At 39.1% G+C, this 27068-nt stretch overlaps 1 protein-coding gene across 6 annotated transcripts in view; it reads right to left on the minus strand.

The window, feature by feature from the left end:
- The window catches only part of RAD51B (RAD51 paralog B), a 70646-nt gene extending 43836 nt beyond the window's left edge, over window positions 1–26810 (minus strand). For 3 of the 6 annotated variants that reach the window (XM_026084587.1, XM_026084586.1, XM_026084588.1), the window contains exons 1-7: window positions 26363–26809; window positions 24895–24988; window positions 23923–24036; window positions 21286–21402; window positions 11404–11540; window positions 4811–4930; window positions 3551–3734 (exon numbers count right to left, since the gene is read on the minus strand). In XM_026084587.1, the coding sequence (XP_025940372.1) occupies window positions 3551–3734; window positions 4811–4930; window positions 11404–11540; window positions 21286–21402; window positions 23923–24036; window positions 24895–24978 (756 nt within the window). In that variant the 5' untranslated portion in view covers window positions 24979–24988; window positions 26363–26809. Of the gene's footprint in view, window positions 1–1903; window positions 2340–2911; window positions 3735–4810; window positions 4931–11403; window positions 11541–21285; window positions 21403–23922; window positions 24037–24894; window positions 24989–26362 lie in introns of those variants that run through there. The other 3 variants (XM_026084584.1, XM_026084589.1, XM_026084585.1) reach the window with 3 other exon arrangements.
- Between the last annotated feature and the right edge of the window lie 258 nt (window positions 26811–27068).

Raw genomic sequence — 27068 nt, forward strand, 5'->3', positions numbered from 1 at the left:
GTGAAACAGAACCAAGGATGAGACCAAATGGAAACACCTGATTATAAAGAAAGAGGAAATTATCAGAGTCCAGTTTGAAGATACTCTTTGCCAACAGAAGCACTTCAATCTTTTGAGACACATTACTGCAGGAAGCCGAGATGATACAATTAAATATACTTTACCAAAGACAGCAGAAGAGGCACTGTAGATGTCAAGCAATTTTTGTATGTAAATTGATTTTGAGAAGAAAAGTTTACAAAGCCTAAAAACATGAATCAAGCTAAACACTTGGCTTTCCAAAGAACATGAAAACCAGCATTTAGGTTTAAGGTTTACATGGCAGAATGCTTCAGCATGAAGCACTGAGGTGAGAAATGTGAGAACTGAAAGTGTGAAAAAACTCTGACTAGATGACTTTAATTGCATATCAAAACAGACAAAGTGAATTTTTAGTTTTTAAATAGCATGTTTGGGATCAAAGGAAAAAAATGTATCTGTGGAAATTACGGGCTTCCTGACTACTATTAACTTTTACAGCACAGCAAATAAAAGCATTAGAGAATAGTCAAAGTTTATCTTTCATTTTCACTACAAAACACAAATGAGAGGCAGAAAGCCTCTCTCCTCCTAAGGTATTTAATATCGTGGAAAAAAGAAATTTTAAAAAAGATACAACTGTACATTTGTCAGTAGCAATGATAGCCAGGTTGCTTATCATAAATAACAAAGGTTCTCTTCAGAGATCTAAGGACACAATCCAGATAACAGTATAATGGACAGTCAGTGCTGTAATTTGATTAACATCAGGGATTTACAAAGTAAGTTTCATCTTCAGTATCAATTTCACATTTAAGAGAATGATTCATTACAGTTTGCTTTTGCAACTGTCACTTTTAAAGTGCTTTTCCAATGGGGATGTCTAGCCAGGTTCAGGCATATTATCAGCTGCTAGTAACTAGAAGACCAGAATCTATAAATATTAATTTTTATGGGCTAAACAGTTACATCTCAAGAACACTACTAGTGATATTGGTTTTATTCTATATTCAATTTTAGTTTTAGTTTTTCACTGAAATGGAGACATTATTTCTCTTTCAACTAATGTGAACACTAAACTATTTTAGTCTACTTTAGACTAAAAAGACTATTTTAGTCTATTTTAACTGAATACTGCTTACTGATCAAAAAGTAACTTCTTATTAATATGGAAAAGAAGAAGAATGAACATTTAAAAGGTATTTTGTTTTCTATTCCTTTCAAGAATGCTAATGATGTCAGGAAACTAGACAGAAAACATATAGGACTGATTATTGCTGCTTAAAGATGTATAAGCAGTCTATCAACACACACTGTAACAGAGAACATTCAGATCCAAATGCTCTCAAGTGCAGCATGCTCTGAACCCGATAAATGCAATGTAAGCTTTCCACATAGTTTTACATCTTCACTGAATTTCAAAAATAAAGGGCTTTTGTTTGATTTGTACTCAAACTGTTGAGTGTCTGAGCTCCTAGCAATCACTTTTGAGTTCACTGGCTAATTTCAAACAAATCTGATGGAAAAGTAGTTTTTGGTCAAAGTGGTGTGCAGAGAAGGGGAGAGACATTGCTGCATAACATCTCATTCAGGAAAAAGCTTCAGTGACTGTTCAAACATCAGTTTGGTTGGATCAACACTTGCAGATGCATAACACTGCTGTGGGTTTTCGCATGTTATGTATACACAGTTTGGGATCTGTGCCTAGGGATCTGTGTGTGCAGGTATACAAGTCTCTAACCAAGGCCTTTTTAGAATCATTACTAACAGGAGTTACCACCGTTTATCTTATAACATAAAATTTAACAAATATTTAAAATACTTCAAAAACCAATGCACAAGCAATATGTATTAATAAAGATGGAGACAAATCAAAATATAGTTGGATTTCCATTGAATAAACTGATATAAAACCTAATCAATAGGTGCTTTAAAAATATATAAGCTTTCAATCCGTATATTTACAAATAATTACACAGCTTTTTAAAGATTTTATTTAAAAGTTAAGGTATTTCTTGGATCAAATCAAAAAGAGTTGCAGCCACAAACAAATTCTTGGCCAAAATTCCAAACACAGTGTTTATAGTAAGAAACAAGGACAAGAAGCAGTACATCAGGTATCATGAATGCCTCAAAGTAAACACATTAGCTTTAACACAACGGAAACCTTTAAATGCTCTAGCTTTGTTTTTGTTCTCATATAGATGAATTAGGATTGTAAGCTTATGCTACTTGCTTTTGTCGAACTTCTGTGAATATCAACACCGTCTCTGTGACTGTAAGCAGGGCAGCAGCCTGGACTGTCAGAGGCTCCAACCCAACTCAGTTTCACCATTTTAATGAAGGCGGGGTGGAGGGGTGGAAGAAGGGGAAAAGAAAATATAAAAAGAAAAATAACATCTTCCAATAAAAAGCTATCTATGTTTTCAAAGAACAGCATCAGATTTTCCCAAAATATCAGTGTCACCAGTGTACCTACTTTCTTGCAAACAGTTTTCCTGCCTTGTTTTTAGCACTATAAATACTACTAGGTACACTAATTTAGGACACTATCTTTTGTACCTGAACTTTAAAGGCATTTTTGCAGGGTTTTGCAGGGTTTCTTCCAAAGGTCCTAACATACTACATGGCAGAAAGAAATCCATTCCTCTTAAACTCAGTTGTACACCTCTGACATGTATTTCTGACATGATAGTTACTGCAACCTCTGAAGAGACAGAGGAAAGAGACCTCACCAGTCTAACTCAAGTTCTTGCCACAGTTTCTCTTACACTGCAGTGATGAGTGTCTTACCTATACTAGGAAATATTTTCATTGCTTGAGTCTCAATRATGTCTTTTGACTTCTGTTTCTGATACCTTGATGATCATATCATGAAGGAAGCTATTTTTCCCCCCATCTACTTTTATGGAGCTTACATCTTGTAATAACCTTTTGATCATTTTCACTTGGTCCCTGGACTAAGGGTGTCTGTGATATAGTAGATTCTTCCTTCATATTTTATGGATCCACAGACAAGGATTTGGTGAGCTTCCTTTCCACATTAGTTAGCATACATTATCAGTCACAAAAGAACGTACATTCCTACAGAGCATAAGGCCTTTTCAGATTCTACAGACTTAAACAGAATTGACAGAGGCCGAAAGAGATCTTCACCTAGGCAGAGTAAGGAAAGGATTGAAGCATTGCATTAGAAAGGAACCACCAGGGCAAACCATATTAAATTGCAGCAACACAAAATACGAGATTTAAGAGAAAAATAAATAACAAACCACTGAAAAACAGCTGTATAGAGAATCTTTTAAATCCTCCTTTGAAGTCAAAAATAAATATTAAGAAGAAAAAAACAATAAAAATGACCAAACAGAGCAGTTACAGTTCCTCCATTCCCCAAACATTTTCCAGCTGATACCTGCTTGAAAAGCCCTGCTAGGAGCTTCATCTGTTTTTCATCTTCCTAACATTTTCATTCTTCTCTGATTTTACTACTCAATATCGTAAGCCAGAAACTTAAAAAAGGGGAAGAACTTACTGGTATTGAGAACTCCTCTGCCAAATACTTCAACAGTGATGCTCCTCTAGCCAAAAAGTTACTTCTCTCTGTCAGGTTGCCTTGGAGTTTTGTATCAAACTCCTTTCTGACAACTGAAGCAACAGAGTCAATTATTATGAGCTTAACCTTCTTTGAAATAATTTCTTCTTCCAAAGACTTAATCCTATAAAAAGTAACTTAATGTTAGTCACACATTGTGTTTTATAATCCTGAAATTGTTTAAATAAAAGGTATATTTTAATAAGCTAAGTCAAACCCTCTTTCTCTCTCACACACCACTCCAACAACATCAGAATACTTCAAAGAGATCTGGAAAGGAAATCTCAGGTTGCAAAGGGCCACATAAGCCAGGGCAGGACCCCTCCAAAAGAGGGGTCTGGAAGAATCTGTAGTTAGCAACACTACACTGTACAACCCCTGAATGGCACAGAAAGCAAGTTAAGTAGACACTGAAACTGCCTTTTTGCTCACAGTAGCAGCATCCCATTGCCAACACCAGAATACTTGGCATCTACATATGCAGAAAGCCAAATACCTTTCTATATACTTCAAACATAGTGTGCCAAACCTAATCTGTTGATAAGAAGCTAATAGCTTTTTTTTTCTGATAAAGCTGCACTAAAAGAAGAAACAGGTATCCTGTCACTAGTGTAGAATGCTCACAAAGATGCTTAAGTATAAATTAATCCATTTTCATGTCAATGCGTATTCACAAATTAACATAAAGTAGCAACACAACAACACAAGGCTGCCAGCAACAGTCTTCAGACTTATGACTGAAAAACAATTCCTCCCTCCCACTGCTGGAGAGGTCCCAGTCTTTCTGCTCTGGAGGAGCAGTAACTCCTTTCCATTTCTTGGCAAATTTAACTCTTACACTATAGTCTCTCCACAGAAATCAAGACAGGTCAAGTCAAGCACCTGTCAGATGAACACTCCTCTTTTAAAGGTTTACAAAGGTCAGATCATATGGAAGTTGTCTATCAGAAATTGTTTATTATAAAACATCAAGTGCATGGGTCATGCACAATGAAATAAGAAATCACTTCATTAACTTTACAAATAAAGAGCAATGTCAGTCTTTTTGTACCAATTTTACTTTGTCAGGGACCGTTTTGGTCCCAACATGAAAAGCCCTCAAAGAAATTAAGTACTCTTCATAAAACTTTGGAATCAAACAAATACTGTTATAGATAATACAGTCAAAACGGTCTCTCTTTTTGAACTCTAGAAGAATACCTTTTCAGTACACTGCCACAGGTCAGCTCTCGATACAGGTAAATGCTACGGGTCATGGAAAACAGCTTTTCATCTGAGTCAAAATAAGCAGGGAATCTGTTTCCTGCTATCTCAACCAACCTATCAAAAACAAAAGACAAAACACTGAAAAAGCAATAGGCATGTAGGGTAATAATAAGGCATCAAGGATTCACAATACAAAGTAAAGTAAAGCTCTGAAGGATAGGTAGATATCAAGTAATACTGGAAATCTTTTTCAAAGGTGAAGCACACTTTAGCAGTCAGACCAAAATACTGGAAGTCAGAACATTTAGGTTCTCTTCCCAGTGATGCTAGAGTCAATGGAAAACTTGGGCAAGACATAATATGCCTGTACACAAAGAAACAGCACTTCTCTAGTAGAAGGAAGCTGCAAAGCGTACAGTTACTGAATGCAAAGTTCTTTTTGAGTTTTGCACAAAAGGCTTTACACAATTGCCAAGTATTCTCCTATTTTAATTATAATATTTAACTAATTCTTTCATTTAAACAAACATATTTTCCAACCCAAATCATCTTCCCTTCTGCCTTTATCTTGCATTGAGATCATAAAGCAGGCTTTATGACACCATAGAAGTTTGACAATAATCAGCTAACAAACAGAAAATTATGACCTCTATGATGAGATCCAGCCAACATGGAAGGAGGACTGCAAAGAAGAGAGCCCAATTCAATTGTAAATACTTATAAAAGTATGTATGGAAAGAACATTTGCCAAGGTGAAAACCGTTTCACAGATAATGTCTCCTCAAAAACAAAAGCAACATCATTTAGATGGGAGACGTTTGCACTGAGACTATTTTCACTGTGCCAGTTACATCTCTGTAAAAAGGACTTAGAGAAATCTTAAGAAAATGTAATTTTTAGAACACAGCAAAAAATATCAGCATTGTCTCAAAAAGCAACTAAGGCTACCTAAGGCTAGCTGACAGGTGGCTATGACAGAACATCCATTCCATCAGATAGGACAGGTACAATTGACATGATACAATGATATAACTAGACAGTTTAAGTGGCAGCTTTACTGATAGATTTGAATAAGTGATTTCCTGCCTGAATATTCTCCTTTACCTTATTAGCAAATTAATAACCCTTCAAAACTTTGAATTACAATTATTAAACATACTACTGTTTATTACAATTGTAGAGTAAGTTTATCAGACAACTGGTGATTAACACCAAAAAGAGTCAAAGGAAGTTGGGTATTTACGCTTTATTGTCGAGTACTCTTATATTCAGAAACTAGGCTTTGAAAAAAACTCATACAGGTGTAAAACAGGAGAGGAGAGGTGCCTGAGGACTGGAAGAAAGCCAGTGTCACCCCAGTCTTCAAAAAGGGCAAGAAGGAGGACCCAGGGAACTACAGGCCAGTCAGCCTCACCTCCATCCCTGGAAAGGTGATGGAGCAGCTCATCCTGGAAGCCATTTCCAAGCATGTCTCCCATAGCATCCTCATAGACAAGCTCAGGAAGTGTGGGTTAGATGAGTGGACAGTGAGGTGGATTGAGAACTGGCTGAATGGCAGAGCTCAGAGAGTTGTGATCAGTGGCACAGAGTCTAGTTGGAGGCCTGTAGCTAGCGGTGTCCCCCAGGGGTCAGTACTGGGTCCAGTCTTGTTCAACTTCTTCATCAGTGACCTGGATGAAGGGACAGAGTGCACCCTCAGCAAGTTTGCYGACKATACAAAACTGGGAGGAGTGGCTGATACGCCAGAGGGCTGTGCTGCCATTCAGAGAGACCTGGACAGGCTGGAGAAGTGGGTGGAGAGGAACCTCATGAAGTTCAACAAAGGCAAGTGCAGGGTCCTGCACCTGGGGAGGAATAACCCCATGCACCAGTACAGGTTGGGGGTTGACCTGCTGGAAAGCAGCTCTGCCGAGAAGGACCTGGGAGTGCTGGTGGACACCAAGTTAAGCATGAGGCAGCAATGTGCCCTTGTGGCCAAGAAGGCCAATGGTATCCTGGGSTGCATCAGGAAGAGTGTTGCCAGCAGGTCAAGGGAGGTGATTCTCCCCCTCTACTCAGCCCTGCTGAGGCCCCATCTGGAGTACTGCGTCCAGTTCTGGGCTCCCCAGTACAAGAGGGATGTGGCACTACTGGAGCAAGTCCAGCGAAGGGCTACAAAGATGATTAGGGGACTGGAACATCTCTCTTATGAGGAAAGGCTGAGAGAGCTGGGCCTGTTTAGCCTGGAGAAGAGAAGGCTGAGAGGAGATCTTATCAACGTGTACAAGTATCTGAAGGGAGGGTGTCAAGAGGATGGGACCAGACTCTTTTCAGTGGTGCCGAGCGACAGGACGTGAGGCAACAGGCACAAACTGAAACACAGACACTTCCATCTGAACATGAGGAAAAACTTTTTCACTGTGAGGGTGACAGAGCACTGGAACAGGTTGCCCAGAGAGGTGGTGGAGTCTCCTTCTCTGGAGATATTCAAAACGCGCCTGGACGCAATCCTGTGCAACGTGCTCTAGGTGACCCTGCTTGAGCAGGGGGTTTGGACCAGATGATCTCCAGAGGTCCCTTCCAACCTCAGCGATTCTGTGATTCTGTGAAAACTTAGCAATTTACCGATGAGAGGCCAACATTTTCAATGAACCCGTATATATAAAATCGTTGAGGACACTAAATGACACGTTTTACTGACTGCCTGCAAATTCTCCTGAAGTTAGTGGAAAGAAGTTCTACACCTCTGAACACAGGGCAATTTTTTTCTAGGTCAGTAGATATAGAGCCAAGAGTTTAACTTTAGAAACTCATACTTACAAATCTGAGGACAGGAAATATTTTTCGCAATGAAGATTTTATTTTTAGGAACAGAAATAGAAAATACTTATCTTTTATTTTAAGCATACTTATCCCACACCCTATCAGCTTGGGAAGAGTGACTTCTAGTGGATGATACCTGTAGACACAACTTACTAGTGATCTTAAGCTTTTTTATTTAAGCCTCTTTTATTAAAACCAAAAATGTTACAGCTATTTTAGAAAAACTACTCTAAATCACTTTTGTTTGGTTTAAAAATAGAAACAACAAGCTTGAATATTAATATGCCTATCCAGAGTAAGAAATTTCATTATAATAGCCTCTGCCTCATTCCTTTACATATACTATTCATTACATCTAAACTTGCCCTGAAGAACCTGCAGGGTCAGAAACTTGGCTCTGCATTTGCATAGTAAACCATGCAGTCCATTTTGGATTCTGCATGTGGAAAGTAATCTGTAAGTTATTCAATTGTCTGCATGAAATGCAATTTCAGTATGCTTCCAATTAGCATATCACAAAGAACACCATTACACAAATTGGCTTAAAATGACCTACTTACTGAAACCTTGCTAAGATCGCAGTACTATTTGCACAGCACCATGCAGGTTCAGAGTTCTTTAAGATCTAAATCCTAGTTGTCATAAAGAACCCAAACACTGCACAGAACATAAGTGATGTTCTCTGTAATCAGGCCAGGAGCCCATGAGCTGGAAAATCCCTCAATGTTCTCAGCATTGGTTTACAGAAATTTGTATCCAGTACTTTTCAAAAACAATACATACAGCTAAAAAGTAAGCAGACAAAATTACTTTCAGACTTCCTGAACAGGTTTGGTATGCTTTCAGTTAATAGCTGGCTAGATTTGAATTGAAATGCTACAAAACCAGTGACAATAATTTTGATTTCCAGAATTATCATGGATGTTCTATCTACCTGTTCAAGTGTCCACATGCTGATGAAGCCGAACAATGAACACCCTCTGCACTGTTACAGCTCTTCTACTGCATATCAGAAAAATATATACAATACAGCAAACAGTGGCATATCTTAGGAGATCAGCCTCAATTCTGATCCCTGTTCTCAGCATTGCTATTAGATTGAACTAAAATGCCACATTAGAGAATAAGCAACAGAGTATCAAGGTTTGTGGAAACCAAAAGCTCCCTGCCCTGAGCTAAGCCTAACTAGGCAGAATAACAAAAAAGAAACATCTGTGAGCAAAAGAAAAAATTAGCCAGGTTTATGCAATATCTTTCTTGACACAGCATGGCATTACAGCCAGTAATGACAGCTACAATTAAGCATGCATTTCTCTCAGCCCTAAAAGGCAGCAGGGATATTCTTATATTCCTGGGCTTTCTGACAGAAAGTTTTCTGTTTTAAATAAAGACACTACCAGGTAAATCTCTCCATTTGTCCCTCTAAAGTAAGTTGCAATTTGATGAATATTTACTCTCTTGTATCTATCTGAAGTGTTTAGAACAGAAAAAAATTATCTTTTAACTGCAAACTATCAGTAATACAGGATTATAGAACCATAGGAAAATTCAGGTTAGAAGGGAGCTCAGAAGGTCTCTAGTCCAACACATAGTCAGCTATGAGGTCAGACCAGATTACTCAGGGCTTTATCTAGTCAGGTTTTGAAAACCTCGAAGGATGGAGGTAGCACAACCTTTCTGAGCAACCTGTTCCAGTGCTTGACTGTCCTCATGTGAAAAAGCTTCTCCTTATACCCATTTGGAACCGCTTGTTTCAATTTCTGCCTGTTGTCTCCCTGCTATGTACCACTATGCTGTCTTTTTGATGACCACCTCCTAGGTAGGGGAAGGCTGCCGTTATGACTCTCCAACGCTGTGTCTTCTCCAGGCTGAACAAGCCCAGCTTCCTCAGCCTCTCCTCATGGGGCAAGTGCTCTAGCCTCCAACCATCTTGGCAGCCCTTCACTTAAATTTGTCATGTCTTCCTCATACTGGGGGCCCAAAATTGAACACAGTATCTAGATGTGGTCTAATGAGTAGCAAGTAGAGGGGAATAATCACTTCTCTCACTCTGCTGGCTCTGCTCCTGTGAATTCAGCCCAGGAGGTTGTTGGTCTTTGCTGCCAGGGCACGCTGTTGGCTCATGTGCAGCTTGATGCCTGTCAAGACCCACAAATCCTTTCCAGCGGAGCTCCTCCCCAGCCAGTCATCCAGCACGTGTTGTTGCAAGAGGTTCTTTTCCAGGTGCAGGAATCTGCATTTGTCCTTGCTGAATGTTATAAAGTTCCTGTTGGCCTGTTCCTCCAGTCTGTCCAAATCCCTCTGAATGGTAGCGCTGCCCTCAAGCTTATGGACAGATCCCCCCCACAATTTGGTATCAACTGAAAACTTAGTAACAGTGCACTTCACCTCCCTCCAGGCCATTGGTAAAGATGTTAGACAGGACAAGTCCCAGAACAGACCCCCCTAGTACACTGTTTGTAACTCCTGGTAGAATACGACTCACTAACCTCTACTCTCTGAGCCCAACCAAGTTTTCACCTATCTAGCTGTCCACCCATTCAGACCACACCATCCTAACTTGGATACTGTGGGAGACTGTGTTGAAAGCCTTGCTAAATTCAAGGCAAGTGAAATCCCCTCATTGACAAACCTAGTCATTTTATCATAGAAGGCAAGGAGGCTGGTTAGGCATGATTTACCCTTGGTAAATCCATGCTGATTGTTCCCAATCACTTTCTTCTCCTTCACATGCGGGTGTCTTTTCACCCTGTTTTATCACTTCTGAAGTTTCTAGTTCCTGTCACCCCATAACCTTTGCTTCCAAATCCTGTCCACTGCTACCTCCTCTTCAATTCCTAGTTTAAAACTCTCATCAGGCTGACCAATCTGTCTGCTCCTTCCCCGCTTTGTCAAGTGGGCCCCACCTCTCCCTAGTAGTCCCCTATCCTCAAAGTGAGCCTCACCAGCTGCACAACCAGGTATCAATCCACAGGATTTGCCTGCTTTCCCCAGTCCTTTCCCAACAGAATCTAGGAGAACACCACCTGAGTCACTGGGCCTGACTCTCATCCCCAGAGCCCTGTAGTCACTCTTGCTACACACTCAGTGGTAACCAACATGCATACATCTATACTCTCAACCAGATATAGCACATTCTGTCTCCTGTACATTCAGTGGTTAGAAGACATAGTAAGTGCACAGATGAGCAGTTCTTGTTGTGTGGGCAAAGCAGAAGATATTAGATGAAGTAGAAATATTACAGAGGGAATGGAATATTGTACTGCAGGGCCACTAACAATATAGGAGGGAAATGAGGTTACTGCAGAAGGAAATCAGGGGTGCAGAGGAAAGGGAGGGGGCACTCAGCAGGTATAGTACAGCAATCTGAAGGAAAACAGGCTATGTTAGTCCTACTGAGTAGAGAACAGCTTGCATTTCCTTTGTACTCAAAATGTTAAGCCTTCACATCCTCAAAAACATCCTTGCTAACTTCACAAACTAAAGTACAAAGAAAGATTTTAGGTATAGGATTGTTAAGACCATTTATAAATTAGAGTGTTATCCAGCTGTCATATCACAACTGGAATCTGCAATATCATACAAATTAAGAAGGTGGGCAAATACTTCTACTCAGTGAATTTTACCATATACGAAATAACTGCATATATCAGCAGAATGCTTAATAACTACCATAGGTAACTATTTTGGAAAAGCTTAATTATTGCTCAAAATATATTTGAAGGCTTCAAGACAAAGGGTGCTAAAGAAGTTGAAAGCATGTATTTTAGAATTATGCATCTTACCTTTCAGCACTGAACGCAGACTCTGTGTCAATGTATATAACAGCCCCATCCAGTCCTCCCATGCTTACAGGTAGTGTAGCCAGAACACTCATCATAATACAAAATTGAGTTTTGCCACAACCTGGTGGGCTAGTTATCTAGAAGGAAAAATCACCAGCATAAGCAAAAGATGTTATATTCATTTCACCCTTGCAGTCCAATTCATCACTGCTGAAAAATAAATAATTCCTCTTCAGAGCAGCACTACTCTTGTACTTCATTTTTCTTTCTTCACCATCCTCCTTTCTCCACTTCCTTACATCCCATCTTTGAGGTGCTCTACTCCCCTCCCCATTTACAAGATTTTCCCTAGACCCACACCCAGACAATTCCTTCTCCTTTGTTGTGCTACCTTCTAAAATACAGCAGAACTAAAAGATTCACAGGTGATATTCACATTACATCAATGGCCATTAGAGCTGATATCTCCTTAAAACTAAAGTCAAAAGCTAATAGGTTCACAGAGCTAAATCACTGATGAGGTATCATTATTGCCTTGGTTACAATCAGGTCCCACTTGGAAATCACAAGTACAATTGCTTATATCCTGTGAAGTCTGAATCTGTAATATGAACCACATATACATAATCAGATTTTATCTGCCCCAGAGAAAACATCTTTAATACTCCTGCTATAAAGTAACAGGAGATGTTAGATATTAGCTTATCATACTTCATTGAAGTTATTCTCTATGCAGCATGCGTTTTGTCATTGGTGTTAACTCCCTATTGCTGTATTTCAACACACACACCATTTAACAAGCCAGGTAAGCATGCCAATTTTCAGCTTTCACCTACGCTTACTCAAAGCCTCCTGCGGTTAGGCAGTATTCAAATAGAATGCACTCAACTTGTGTGAAATGGTTCCAGTATGATTTTGATCCAAGAGCAAAACCACAATGATCAAAAGAACACATTGTTTGATGAGATCCCTAGCCTCCAAGTACAAGATCTGTCTACTAGAGATGGCAGTAGGCCATTCTTTATCTACAGTAGACCTTACAAAGATTGCAAATGCTGGACTCTATTCAGATAACCATATGTCCATTGGTACTATACTTTTCTTTAAATACAGTATCACACTGTCACTGCTTCTGGGAAGGGAGACAAGGACATACTTTTAATACTAAGAGGGCTGAAAAACAGAGTAAATACAAAGCTGAAATGACTTAACACACTAATAGGAGAGAGCTATGGGTCCATTTTGACCCTAGCAGGGACTAAATAATAATGCAAAATAAATGAAAGCTTGTCCAGGAAAATTACACTACAAAATAAAACAACTCCTCAAAATAACATGAACTGCTGAAACAGAGTTAAATTCAGAGATAAGTTTATTGAGGGGGGAAAAAAAAAAAAAAGACAGCCCAAAATCAAACTGATTTTTGAGCCTGAGTGTATGATAGTTTGGTTTTAAGTACAAACATTGCTTCACCTCAAGAAGCTACAGTACTGGTATGCTGACATTTTAAGCAGCAGCAACATGATTAAAACACAGAAAGTTTACAGAGGAACATTGTGGGACAGCATTAGCTACTGCTACACTCTCAAGTTAAAAATCCCTCTAATCACTTTTGTCTTTAAAAAAGGCCTGAAAACCAAGTCATATGAGTCAACTCACTTCAAGCTTTGATATAAGGGACATGTTTGATGTTTTTTGTTTAGGAGCACATGTTGGATTTAGTGAACTACCAGTCAGGAATTAGCCATATTTATGCAAGTAGCAGTACCCCATCCGTTGTATCAAGTTTACAAAATACCGCATCAACAACAGCTGCCACATTTTAATGTGAACACAAAGCATATATTAAAATTGCAGAGACAATACATATTTTTCAGACTGTGATAGCCAATGAACCTCACCAGCTGTTTCTGCTTAACAAGTCACCTTGAAATGAATGAGGGGAGGTCATCAATCCAGTTGTTAAACTGAAGTGTTTGGACAACTGTGAGGAGACCTCATAAAAACCTTTGAAGTTTGAGCCCTGCCTGGGAGGTGCATTGAAATCAACAACATTTCAGTGGTTGATAAGTTAATTCACGAGTTAATTCAGCCGAGATGCCATAAACATGTCTGGGGAGATCTGCATCACATCAGAGAGAGACAGAGAATCTTGCAGTATTAGCTAGTACGAGGAGGCAATCAAATGAAGCAGGAGAGAATTTCCATTCCCAAAGACAACAATACTTCAGCTTTTATCAGCATTCATTTAATAGATATTAAAATGGCATTTGAAATAATCCACAGTGAACAATTTTAAAAAACTATACCATTTTATTATGGCTACTACTGGTTCAGTAAACATTTTGAACAATACAAACTTAGTTGGAAAAAAAGGCTAAAGTGCCTCTAACGAAATTTAAACCCAATGTCTGCAAAAAGTTTGCTGAGTTTGCCTTACTCTAAATTTGCTTTTAAAATCAAGAGTCCACACAGACAGAAATGTCAAGACTACAACAGTTTTTAATTTATCTCTGCCTAATAAAATATACTTTTATTTTTCAATAAGCTATATAATATTTTCCCTGGCACATCTGTAGGGTTTGGATAAAGTCACAAGGAACTAATTCTTCTTCAGCTACCCAGAGGATTAAACTCTTCAATATCCACAAACTCATTACTTTAGCTTTCGCTCAGAGGAGTTGGCCAAAAGTTCTGACATCTGACCACAAAATTTCAGTTATGATTTAATTTCCAACCTAAACCCTAATAGTGGTTTGGGAAAAATGGTCTGAGACAGTATAAGGCAAATCAAATCCCCCGGCACTCAAAAAGCAAGCAGATCTGCTGTAGAAGATACCATCAGAACTCTTAACCCTGCGGTTCATGTATTCGAATTCCAAGTTTCCAACCACCCTCACTGCTGGGTAAAGTAACAGGAAGAGAATGATTTAGCCACATCAGTCAGAAAGTAAATGCTCCAAACAACATAGTTTTGAAGAGAACTTCTCTCAGACTTGGAATACCTGCCTAATAACAAAAATACCAAAAGACAATCTGTTGATCAGCTGTGCTCCAGTAAGTTATAAAGAAGCAATTTAGAATGATTTTAAGCTCCAGAATCACTTGAATCCAAAAAGAACAGGAACTGAGAGTGTTTGCAAGCTACAATGCAGCATCAAAGCAACAGCAACAGACACTTGATAGCTTTCTACTAAAATTTCATTAACAATCACACTGAAGAACACTTGCAGTGCTGCCAACCTTTGAGACTACTTCAGATCTCACGACTCTTGCGAAAATGCTCTTAATCATATCACTCCAGAATAAGGCTTTAAACAGGAAAATCATCTTCCGCCTAGTTAATTGTTCTCTGCCCTTATACTTGTTGAGAAACTGCAAATACATGGCCTAATCTCTTTCCCGATTTAACACCTAAAAGGCAAATAAAAAGCAACACACTTTTTCTTAGCCACTATGTCTAAGTTAGTCTTCTAATTTCTGGAGTCTAGCTAGTTATCTTTAAAATATTTCTGATTGACAATACTGACGCATAACGCGATTTGAACTGGTATGACAGTGCAACCAAGCTACTTGTGGAAGGACCTAGCACTTGCAGTTCTAGCCTGATCCACTAGATGTCTTGTACAGACTTCAATATTTCAATCTTAGTGTACCGTGCATTTAAGATATCTGCATTAGAATGTCTCTTCATTTTTAATCAAAAGTTGTTAAAATAAAAAATTTAACACATAAAAGATTTTTCAGAGAAAGATTTAAAGTCCAAAGGCTATCCTGACAGAGTGCTTTCCATTTGAAACCAAGTAAAAGTCATATATTTTTATTTCCCTCAATTACTTTTAAATACATTGATATATATGGAACATGACCATTCTTAAAATAGACTTTAGCAGTAGTCTCCCACATACTCCGATATCTAAAAAGATCAATGTTTTAAAGAAATACTAAAAATAAAAAATTTAAAAATTCAAGTATTGTGGTAATTAACAAAGATAAGAAGGATTGCAAAATACATAGCACTGGCAAATTAAACATTTTACTTATTTTCTGATAAGCATTATTTTATACCATCTGAGGAAAAATATGTCTGACATCCATGTTTTGAGATCAACTGTTTGCAGACCTTCCTCTCAAATAAAAAACAATAACTTTAAAGTCAATGTTTAGCTGAACTCCAGTAAAACTCCCAGCATGCCAGCTATTGCTTTTGTCAGATCTCACACTAGAGCAAGGCCATGAGCACAATAATCAGCAAACTTAAAGTCTGTCCTTGTCCCAGAGCCATTCCACCTGGTTTTCAGGCAGGAACATGTCAGGGAGTCTCTGCACTGATAGCTTACTGATAGCTATCCTTAGGATTCAGTCAAAAGACAAACATTCATGACAAGATCATTGTCAGCAGCCTTGTACATTAACTGCATGGTTCTTCTGACCCAACAGGACCACATCCACTTGTTTTTGTTCATTAGAAAAAATTATTTCAGGAACCTTAAATGCAAACTTTTACACTGGCCATCTTTTACTCAAAAATGCCAAACTGCAGGAAGGGGTCCAGAAACAGAATGAGTTATCAGGGCTGATTGATAATCCAATAACATATAAAGATGACATTCTTGGTTTGGGCACTACCCATGAGCCAGTGACAGAGGCTCAAGGACAGGCACATCATAGGAAAAGGCACATCTCTGTCTTTCTCCGACATATGCAGCAGTGCCTCTAAACACCAACTAAAGAAGTACAAGTCAGTACTTTAGGCAGAATAAGCATGTGAACAGCAGCTCCCCATTGAGGAAAAGTCAGAGGATCAGATGGAAATGCCCTGAAAGCCATATCCAAGCCACAAGCAAGCATCATTTATTTTCACGTAATCACAAAATGATGAGGTTGAAAGGGATTTCTGAAGATCTTCTAGTCCAACCCCTCTGCTTAAGCAGGGTCACATTGAGCGGGCTGTCCAGGACCATGTCCAGATAGCTTTTGAATATCTCCAAGGATGGAGACTCCACAACCTCTCTGGGCAACCTGTTCCAGTGCTCTGTCACCCTCATAGTAAAATATTTTATCTTATGTTCAGACAGAACTTCCTTCCTGCATTTCAGTTTGTGCCCATTACCTCTTGTCCCATCAGCGGGCACCACTGAAAAGAGTCTGGCTCCATCTTCTTTACACCCTCCTATCAGATATACATATTGACAAGATCCCCTGAGCCTTCTCTTCTCCAGGCTAAACAGTCCCATCTCTTTCAGCCTTTCTTCAGATGACAGATGCTCCTGTCTCTTAGTCATCTTAGTGGCCATTTGCTGGACTTGCTCCAGTAACTCCACTATCTCTCTTTACTGCAGAGCCCAGAACTGGACACAGCACTTTTCAAACACTTTGCTATTTTGTCAGGTGCCTGCAGGAATCACAGAATCACGGTACAGTTAAGGTTGGAAGGGATCTTTAGATATCACCTAGTCCAACTCTCCCTGTCAGGCAGGATTACCTAGAGCATGCTGCCCAGGACCATGTCCAGACAACTTCTGAAGAGCTCCAAGGACAGAGACTCCACAATCTCTGCGCAACCTGCTCCAGCACTCCATCACCCTCACAGTAAAAAGTTTTTCCGTAGAAAGACCAAGTGTAAAAAGTTCATTCCAGCAGGCTTTTACTAACAACATATCATAAGTAAAAGCCTGCTGGAATGAACTTTTTACACTTGGTCTTGCACAACGTCCACAAGTGATGAATGTGGCAACTATATTAACTGCATTTGTTAATCACCTTCATGGCAGTTTACAGCAAGGTAAGGTGCATATTGTCTGTATTCCCAGATCTGCAAAGTAACTTCATAGTTTTTAAGTTTTGAACTGGGCAGAAGTTATTAGTTATCTTTCAAYTRTTAATGTAAATTTAATCTTTGTAGAGCTTAGTGAGTAGCACTGAGACAAAATAGTAATAGAATATACAGTCCACAAGATGGAAGTTCTTAACAATTTTCTGMAAGTCAGCTATGCTAATACTTCCTTTCCCCCAAATTAAAAAAMCATGTTTATCAGTCTCTCTRACATGAGTTGGTATTTACTGCTTTTTTAAATYGTGTGTCTATGTAGTAGCTAACAGAATTCTGCTCTTAGTGCACTTCAGCTCAAAATAGGAATATTTCAACACCGCACCATCTTTAAGAACATAAATGTACTGTGAATATGAGTCCTTTGTGCCAAGTGTGCAGAGTAGAGACTGACCTAACTCTTCCTTGCTGTTAAAAGCTGTGAGAACAAAGCAACCTAATGCTGCCTTCTTCATGTACTTTCTTTACATAGCTGGGCTTGTTCACTTCTGTATACTAGTTTTAGACTACAGTTAGCTAAGCTCAAGTTTAGCTGCTCGTTGCTATCTGTATTTCATAGATATTGCATCTTTCTTTCTTAGCGTGTGGTGGTCTTGGTTTTTACGATGACTTTGAGGTTTGCCTGTCTTTGAAATTTGCCTCTACTGCTTGCAGATGACAGGAATGCCCTATGCTATCTTTGTTTGGCAGCACTGCAGATCTGAACTCCTTCTCTAAAAAGGCTTTAAAGCCAAGGGRAATATTTCCAAAATCTTTTATTAGAATYTGATACCAGGTTCAAAGCTTGTTCTGACTTACCTGCCCCAATCCTGTCTCTGCTGCAACATCCCAGTGAGCAGTTCTAGATTTGTGCTCTTACCATATTTACGAGGACATTCTGTTTGTAGTTCAGGTTTATATGCAAGTTTAAAACAGAGAAGACTTGTCTTTTAAGGGCCAGTTCTTAAAAATTGATAATGTCTWTTACAATTATGAAGGCTTCCTGAGTCTGGTTCCTTGGGCCATGTTCTGCATTCACAGAAGAAAACTGGAATGAGTAGGTACTTTTCACATTAGATGCCAATGTTAGATGCCTTAATTCACAGAGATCATCAGAATTACCCCAACAAGCAGCAACAACACATGGCACAAATTTTTGTCCCCAACTACTGAAGGCAGCCTGGCTACACATTCAACATTGTCTATCCATAGGTATCCATTTCTGCTGTCTACTTCTGAGATCAAAAGAACTTATTGCCAGTTAGATTGTGTCTGTGTTTTAGTCTAATCACAAGTGACTGAACCTTTGGTTTCCCACACAGTATTTTCAAGAAGATTTTTAGGTCATTTAGCAGTCTGCAAGAAAAAAAGGTCATGCTTTGTACCCCTGGAGGGGCCAAACTCTGGAATTTTGTTTGGAGGCGTTCTTGATTTCTTAAAATATCTCTCACCAAAATCACCTGTTTAATTGCTGTTACATCACTGTGGCCAGTCAGAGCAATACAAGTCTTCCTGGCAGATCTACACTAAATATACTTCCTTCCTTACTAATCATACATCCTGCAGATGCAGATCTTTTGCATGCTTTTCTTTCAAATGAGAGATGCCAGTTGGCCTGCTCTTTAATTTACTGTATAGTGAGTCTCATGAGGAAAGGCTGAGAGAGCTGGGCCTGTTTAGCCTGGAGAAGAGAAGGTTGAGAGGGGATCTTATCAACATGTACAAGTATCTGAAGGGAGGGTGTCAAGGGGATGGGACCAGACTCTTTTCAGTGGTGCCCAGCGACAGGATGCGAGGCAACGGGCACAAACTGAAACGCAGACACTTCCATCTGAACATGAGGAAAAACTTCTTCACTGTGAGGGTGACAGAGCACTGGAACAGGTTGCCCAGAGAGGTGGTGGAGTCTCCTTCTCTCGAGATATTCAAAAGCCGCCTGGACGCGATCCTGTGCAACATGCTCTAGGTGACCCTGCTTGAGCAGGGGGGTTGGACTAGATGATCTCCAGAGGACCCTTCCAACCTCAGCGATTCTGTGATTCAGACAGAACTTCCTGTGTTTCAGTTTGTGCCTGTTGCCTCTTATCCTATCACTGGGCACCACTGAAGAGTTGGCCCCATCCTCTCTACACTCTCCCTTCAGATATTTATACTCATTGATAAAATCTCCCCTTCCTCTTCTCTTCTCCAGGCTAAGGGCCATCATGAACAATGATCCAAATAAAAAAAGATTCAAACAACACCTAGATTGGTCACGGTTGTGCTGAGAAAAACATTTTTAGGAAGCAATAACTCATCTCCTGCTGAAGACACTATTCTTCAACAGCAGAATGGTTACAATCTCAGGACCCTATATATCCCACTGCTATTTATAGCTAACTAAAGAACAGCTCTTTGTTCTTCAGCTGAACAGAATTTAGCAAGTCCCTTCCCCCAAAATTCAACCTAAGACAGAGTACTAGTCATCTTAAAGTTAAGTCATTCCAATCTGATTTCCTTATAGTAAATTAGGAACAAAGCTAGGCCTTAATATGAAGAAATGTGAACTCTGACAGAACTATGTAAATTCACAGATGCATTCTTAATCATTTTTACGAAGACCTGATTGTTGTATATTCCTGTACACAATACACAAATATTCATAATCTTTAAAAAGTAATAACCCCTCATTACATAAGAGTTTAGCATCACAGGAACTATTATAGTTTAAACTCAGAGTCATTTAAATTCTAATCTGTTTTAAGTCACTATCATATTTCATAGATAATTTCTTTAAGATCGAAACCAACATATTTTGACCATAGGGAGGGGAAAAAAGTATTTTCTTCATAATAAGGTTTTTGTAACTTCTCACTTGTTCTCCTCTACTGTGGAAAGTTGACAAAAAACACTTAGTGATGGCTGTCAAAGCGTTCAAGGAAAAATGGTTTCAATTTGTCTAAATTCAGAACATACGAGACATAATATGTATTTTTCCACTCATTTCAAGTGCATAGCTGAATTCAGAAGAACTTTACTATAAAAGCGTACATATGGCTACAGTGCATAAAAACAATGTCTGCCTAGCTCAGGATTCTGTATGTAATGTGGGCTTACAACAAATGGCTAGGGAATAAAATAAGAAAAGGGCATGCATATTGACACTCCCTCCAATATATGCTTCTCCACCTCCAGCAATTTGTGGCTCAGCAACTTCCTGAGCCAGAGGTTGCATCTTCATATTTTTGTAATGCTCAGTGCCTCCTCTGAACATACAGCTAAATCCTTTTTCCAGATTTTAGAAACTGCGCAAGTTACTATCAATTTCTACAAGGTCAGAGTTGTCAAGTACTAGAAGATAAAGTGGTCTCTTGTTTTTAAAGGAAAATTCCAGGCAAAAAAGTAGCATTGCCTCCAAAAGCCAGAGAGCAACAGACTTAGTTCTATTTGCAATTTTTTAGTCTTATAAGGTATGTGCATGTAAATTATAACATAAGCTTTAATTACATTACCATTTTTTAAAAKAATACCTTACAGAATTATTGTATAAATTAGTTATATATATAAACTGAAAATTGTGTACAATCATTTTCGTACCTATATGTGTCATGCTTTTGTCCTCATTGCTCATTTTACCTGTATGAAAACTAATGACTTGGAAGAGTCAGAGTGACTCAGTGTCAGAACATGGACAGACTCCTGATTCAGCACCTTCTACTCTGACCACTAAACCACAGTGCATATCTCATTTTACACTTCCACCTTTCTCACTGTAAAATTCAGGTAACAGCATGTTCTTGAGTGAAACAAGAATGTGGCATTTACTATTTCAGTTTCTGGGAGAATCTTCATTTTTCTGAAGGAAAATGAGGTCAAATTTCTTAAATCCTTAATTTTCTCACTTATATGACACACTGCAGAAACATACAAAAATGAAGCTTCCACTAATTAAAAAAAAAAACAAAAAAATACACTTCTCATCCAACACTGTTGTCTATTTTAAAAAAACTGGGCACACTGGAATCCAACCTGGCTGTGACTTGTGAGTTCTAGGCATGACGTGCAACTGCCGTAAAATACACTGAACAAGTTACCTCTGTGAGGGATCCACAGGGCACTCCACCATGCAAGACTTTATCCAAACCATGCAAGCTGGTGGATAAGAAGGCTGAGGAGGGGTTGACAGCCCTCCTCACTTTCATTTCATAAGCCTGCAACAGGTGGGGGAAAAAAATCAAGTCAGAAAAAGCTTTTTTTTGTTATTTATTTTTAAACACCTTGAAATAGCAAACTTCTCGCATTTACTTTCATCGACCTAGAATGACTTAGCACTTGCCAATAAGCATACAGCTCCAATCTTCAGCTACATTCCCTTTTTTCCCCATCACCCTTCCTCACATTTACATCCCATTTACAGCTCACAGTAAATTTAAGATTTTGTTGTATCCATAGCAAGGTTTTATACTCCTATCTTTGAAATTCTTTCACATCACAATATTAAATGAAAACAAGCATTTTGCAATGATGTTTCAAAGGTTTTCTCTGTTTCCATTCAACACAGCTTGCTTTTAACCCACAGAACTACAACTTTTAAATAAGGAAACACTATATATGTAGTCAGTATGCAGAACATTCACAGTGAAACCTAAAACCAAGAAGTACCTGGCCAATGTTCATTAGTAACTCAAAACTATCTGGGTTCAAGAAAAGGTTTGTTAAAGATTCCTAAGTCTTTGGACAAGATCTGGGCAGATCCTGTAGCCATTCATAATTTTTTATTTTTGTGAGGAAGGCTAGTTAAGGAAACAGGTACAGAACCAATAGAAGAGTTGTATTCCTAGTTCCCCTGCAGACTAGAACTGCAAGATCAGCATTCTAGTTCACAGGAATCATTTTCATTTGGGGAATCAATCTAAACCAAAGAAGAAATAATAAAATGGAAACACTGATCTGGAAACACCGAAACATGATCTTTTCAAAAGCAACTATCTTCCTTGGACCTTGCAAACACCTGCTAAAACCAACACACTTCTTAATTTAACCACTGAACATTAGAAGTTTGATTTTAAAAGGAGCAACCTAAGATCTAAAGGTTGTTGCTCCCATTACAGCTAAAGAGTTCCCAGAGGCTTCAGACTCCTGGCCCAACAACATAGAGCCTCAAAGCCCTGGTATAGCCTACTGCCATAGCCTCATATGACTGACTGCTCCTGKAAGCTCAATTTCCCTGTCCCTGAGAAATACACGTATCAGATTTATTCCAAACTATGGAGTCCCCAGTCTTAAGATAGCTCACTGTGAATATGGTGTACTGTGGAAGTACTTCTAATGGACTTGTCAAAAAAAAATAATCTGCTAAATCGTAGATATTTTAGTCTATAAATTGTGGGGCCAACAACTGAATTTTTTTGATGAAGTTTATCAGAAAAACTTCCAGCCAGTTCTACCAGAAGGCTAAGATAGCTAGCAGAACTATCATAAAGGAAGCACATTCCTTTTTTATGCCACAGTTTTCCTCCATGTTATGAGAGGTACTTTGTTAGAATAATATTCAAAAATCATTCAGATCTTCTCTCTTCTTCAGTTCTATTGAGGAGAAATATATAAAAAATAGCTTTCAGGGCACAAAACAGGCCAAAACAAAACCAGTGAATTTTACTTTGCTCAGAGGTGATCTGCATTTAGGCTCAGATTCACCTGAAGAGTGAATATACCTAGTGATGAAGAAGGATTTGCAACATATTTTTCAATTTAACAGTTTTTGTTTAACCTATGACAGAACTTAATCCCTGTAGACTGTACCATGGAAACAGACAATCATTCAGTCCGGCTTTCCTGCATAACACATACTCTAAAATTTTACCCTGTGTTTTCAGTATTTAATCCACAAAATTATGGTTGAACCAGAGGATTTTTCAGAAAAAAATAATCAATCTTTAAATCAGGAATCCAAGTGAATGAATATTTACCACATCCTTAGGCAATCTTTTCCCATGGTAAACATGCTAGTTGCTAAAGATTTTCCTACAATTTCCCATTTCAGGGATTTTTTTTTTTTTTTAATTCAAGTTCCAGCTATTGGGTCTTGTTAGCTTTTTGTTCAGATAGACCCTAGAGAGCTCTAATACCAAATTTCCTTTTCTACTCAGTGTATTGACACAGGTCAAAACCTTCTATCTCCTCTGTTTTAACAGGACATTATTTTTGACACCTGAATTCAGAAAAGAAAACAAAATCCAGCCATTTGCATTGCAGCCAACACCTGTTTCCTTCCTCCCCAATTAGACTAGATGCATCCTAAATCACATTATATGCTCATTTACATAGATGGAAAAATTCCTCCAAACAAAATACAGTATTTTCAGGATCACTTCACTTCTTGTCACCAATTCTATGTCTAAAAGCCAATTTATATTGAAATTCTTGTTCTTTGCTTGTAGCAATCAATGTTTCTTTTAGTTGCAAGGTTCAGAATAGAAGCAATTCTTACATACACTGAAATGCAAGATAGAATGCCATACTTCCCTATGGTGCTCCAAACCAGTTCTGCAAGCCTGAACAATCTCTTCAGGCTATAATGCCTCATAAAAGTCACTGCATCAAAATATTGTGCAATCAAACTGAGATATGACAAACATATACCATTTTCCCCAAGGTAAAGAGAAAAGTCACATTATTTAGCTTTCTCTCAGACACAGAATTAAAAACAGAATCAACACAAGCTTACTTACTGTCTGCATTTTGGGAGCACAAGCTAGACTGACTTTACAAAGAAGCTTCTGCACATTTCTGTAGCTCTGCCCCGTCACTTTCATTAGGTCCAAGAGAGAAAGACATAAAAAGTCCTGAAAGATAAGAAAACAGATCAGAGAACTCAACCTACAGATCAAGGCTGGGGACTAACACGATGCAATTTACACACAACTAGCATATGTTCCGTATACCAGATTTGCAACTGTGCCATGTTATTCAGTGCTATGCTATACCTCTCCTACCTTCCTCTGATACAAGTAAGGTTATATTAAAAGAAATTTTATTCATATTTTAAAAGATATGGAGTCAAGGGATCAAATATTTAAGAACTGCCTGATATAACTGCAGTGAGATAACACCGCTTTGCCCCCAAAAGTCTCTAGCTACCTGAAAAACATTCAGATTACATTGTGTCTTCTAGACAGCAAACTCGGGGCTAGATCCTGTATTTAGCATGCATACTACTGAACTACACAGGGCCTCTTGGGTCTCTTTAGGCAAGAGTTCATGAGAAAGACTTCAGGATTTATTCCTGATCAACCCACAACAGAAAGAATAACAACACCCTACATTCAGAACTCTGATCTGAGCCCAGAAAATAAGAAAGCACCAATGCCACTTCTAATGACCATGCTCTTCACACACTAGATATGTAATACAGATATGTTTTTGTGGGATGCTTATAAATGGATGTCTTACTCCATAAAGGTAGCAGCTGCAGGCCTCTGCTAAAATAAGGCACTTTAAGATGCGGTAGAAGGAAAGGTAGTACACACACATTTAAATGTTTTAGTCAGGCATCTATTGCTTTAAAACCCTATTTTTAGAAGGCAGCAGGACAGACAGAGCCTGAAGTGCCCCCTACTTTCTATAAAGTAAAGCTCCATGTACATTATATTTAAAAACAAAGTAAACAGTACATGAAATAAAACACAAAACCACCATTTCACCTGACAGGTAGTGATCTGATAGCGACTCAGCCTTTCACACAGCTCCTGAGACAACCGTGCTCTTCTCAGTTTCTTAGGAGCCATACTCCCCTATCTATGGAGCAAACCAAAAAAAAAAAAGTTTGAAAGATGCTTGAAATATAACTATACAATTACACTCATCCCTTGCTAAAGAACAGGAAAGAAAGTACATATAGGAAGTCTGTCATATTAAATTGTATTACAGCTCAGAAAACAGTTATGCTAAATTATATCACCTCATACTTGACCATGTATGAGATTACACTGATAAGAATAGAAGAAGTCAGCAATATTTATAGGATGGAGGTTTCCACCCTGGGAAACAAGAAAGATGGAAATTACTCAGTGATGAGCTGAACAGGAACTCCTCATGCTATTATGGCACTGGAAAGAAAGCAACTTATCTTTGAATGCCTAAATAAGGAAAGCAGAGTATTCATAGTAAACATTTAGCCCTAAAACATCTATTGCTAAAACACAATGCTCAGTTCTGGTGGCCATCTGTTCAGGACAGATGTTAAAAGAACTGGAAGGACTCAAAGGAGGCACCAGAAAGAAAGGGCTGGAAACACACCTTAGCATGCAAAACTCAAGATGGTCTAACCAGTCAATCCTACTTAATAATCTTCTGTGTAACTATTTATAAGTATTTACATATAGATTTTATAAAGTGCAGTAAAAGAATAAAAAACATGCTCATAATATAGAGCTTTTTAATTTAGCCAATAGCATAAAAGAATCTAGAGGCCAAAGCTAAGCACATGAAAACCAGTACTATGATATAATGAGAACTAGGGTGTAAACATTATTTTATTCTAAAAACGTACAAAAAAACCACATTGGAACAAGGTAGCAAGCACTGTGGTAAATTCAAAGTCACTGAAGTATATTTTATTTATTGTTTTGAGATTCCCACTTAAAGAATATCCAATTAATTCAGAGAAGCCCTAAACTATTTTAGGTAGCAGATAGTTATCTGATATATTATCAGAGTGATTCCTTCTCTCCTTAAAAATAATGTAAACCCCAGCTATTTGTATTTGTCCGGTTTTTCCTGTCATTCCATTCCAGTGACCAAAACCATAGCAGATATTATTCAGTTCTGTATTTGCCTACTAAAAAGTAAACATAACAGAACAACCTGAAGTACACATATTTTCTTAGACTACACATATGTTAAAACACATATGTATAGTTTCGCTCATACTATTAGGGATTATTCCTAGTACTTATTTAGTCAGAACTTCAAGCCAAATAAAAAGGGAGAAATTTAAAGAGCGAGGAATCAATAAAACTTTTGGAGACCCAAAAACTGCTCCCTCTACAATACCCTCTTCAGACAAGAGAGGAAAGCCAAGTTCTTGAAGAGTTCAGTGTCCTTCAAAACATCAGCAACATTAATAAGCATTTATTGCATTATAGCCACACACCCTGGCTCTAGTGGTACCTGGCTTTGCACACACACCATGCAGCACCCCAGCAAAACAAGAAGTTCTTGAAACTGATTTTGTCACTGAAGGCACTGAAACGGATGACCACGGAGCATCCCTGGCGCCCAGGCTGTTTCTAAGCACAAGAACATCCAAGGACAGGCGGGTGAACAAGGAGACACATGAAGGAAAAAGATCGGTATGGACTCACACAAACCAACACCAATACTGCAGGGCGGCTTGAAATTATCACTTTATCTGGAGTGGGAAAGGCCGTGTATTGCCTCCGACACGTGAACACTAACGGCACTGCGGGGCAGGTGCGACAGCGGCGTTTCTCCCCCCGCAGATTCTGACTTTACTCAGACACCAGCCGGGCTCACCCGCTCCCGTCACTGCTACCAGCGGGGCTGCGCAGCGCCCTGCGGCCTCCTCCCGCCGCTGCGCCCACGCGAGGCACCTGCCCGGCGAACGGAACCGCGCCGCCCCGCCCCAGCCCGCCGCGCGGAACCGGCAGCGGAACCGGCAGCGGAACCGCCCCGCCCCGGCCGCGCGCGCCGCTGACCTGGGAACTTTTCAAAGCCTCCCACTGCCGCAGGGCGCGGGGGGCGGGGCCGCCGCTCAACGCCTAGGCCCGCCATTGGCTCCCCTCCCACCAATCGCTTGCAGCGCCAAAGCCCGGTGGCGCCCGAGGCATGCCGGGAGTGGTGGTTCCTGGCGGAG

This window comes from Apteryx rowi, unplaced genomic scaffold, assembly GCF_003343035.1.
Source record: "Apteryx rowi isolate R43461 unplaced genomic scaffold, aptRow1 scaffold_647, whole genome shotgun sequence".
Lineage (NCBI taxonomy): Eukaryota > Metazoa > Chordata > Aves > Apterygiformes > Apterygidae > Apteryx > Apteryx rowi.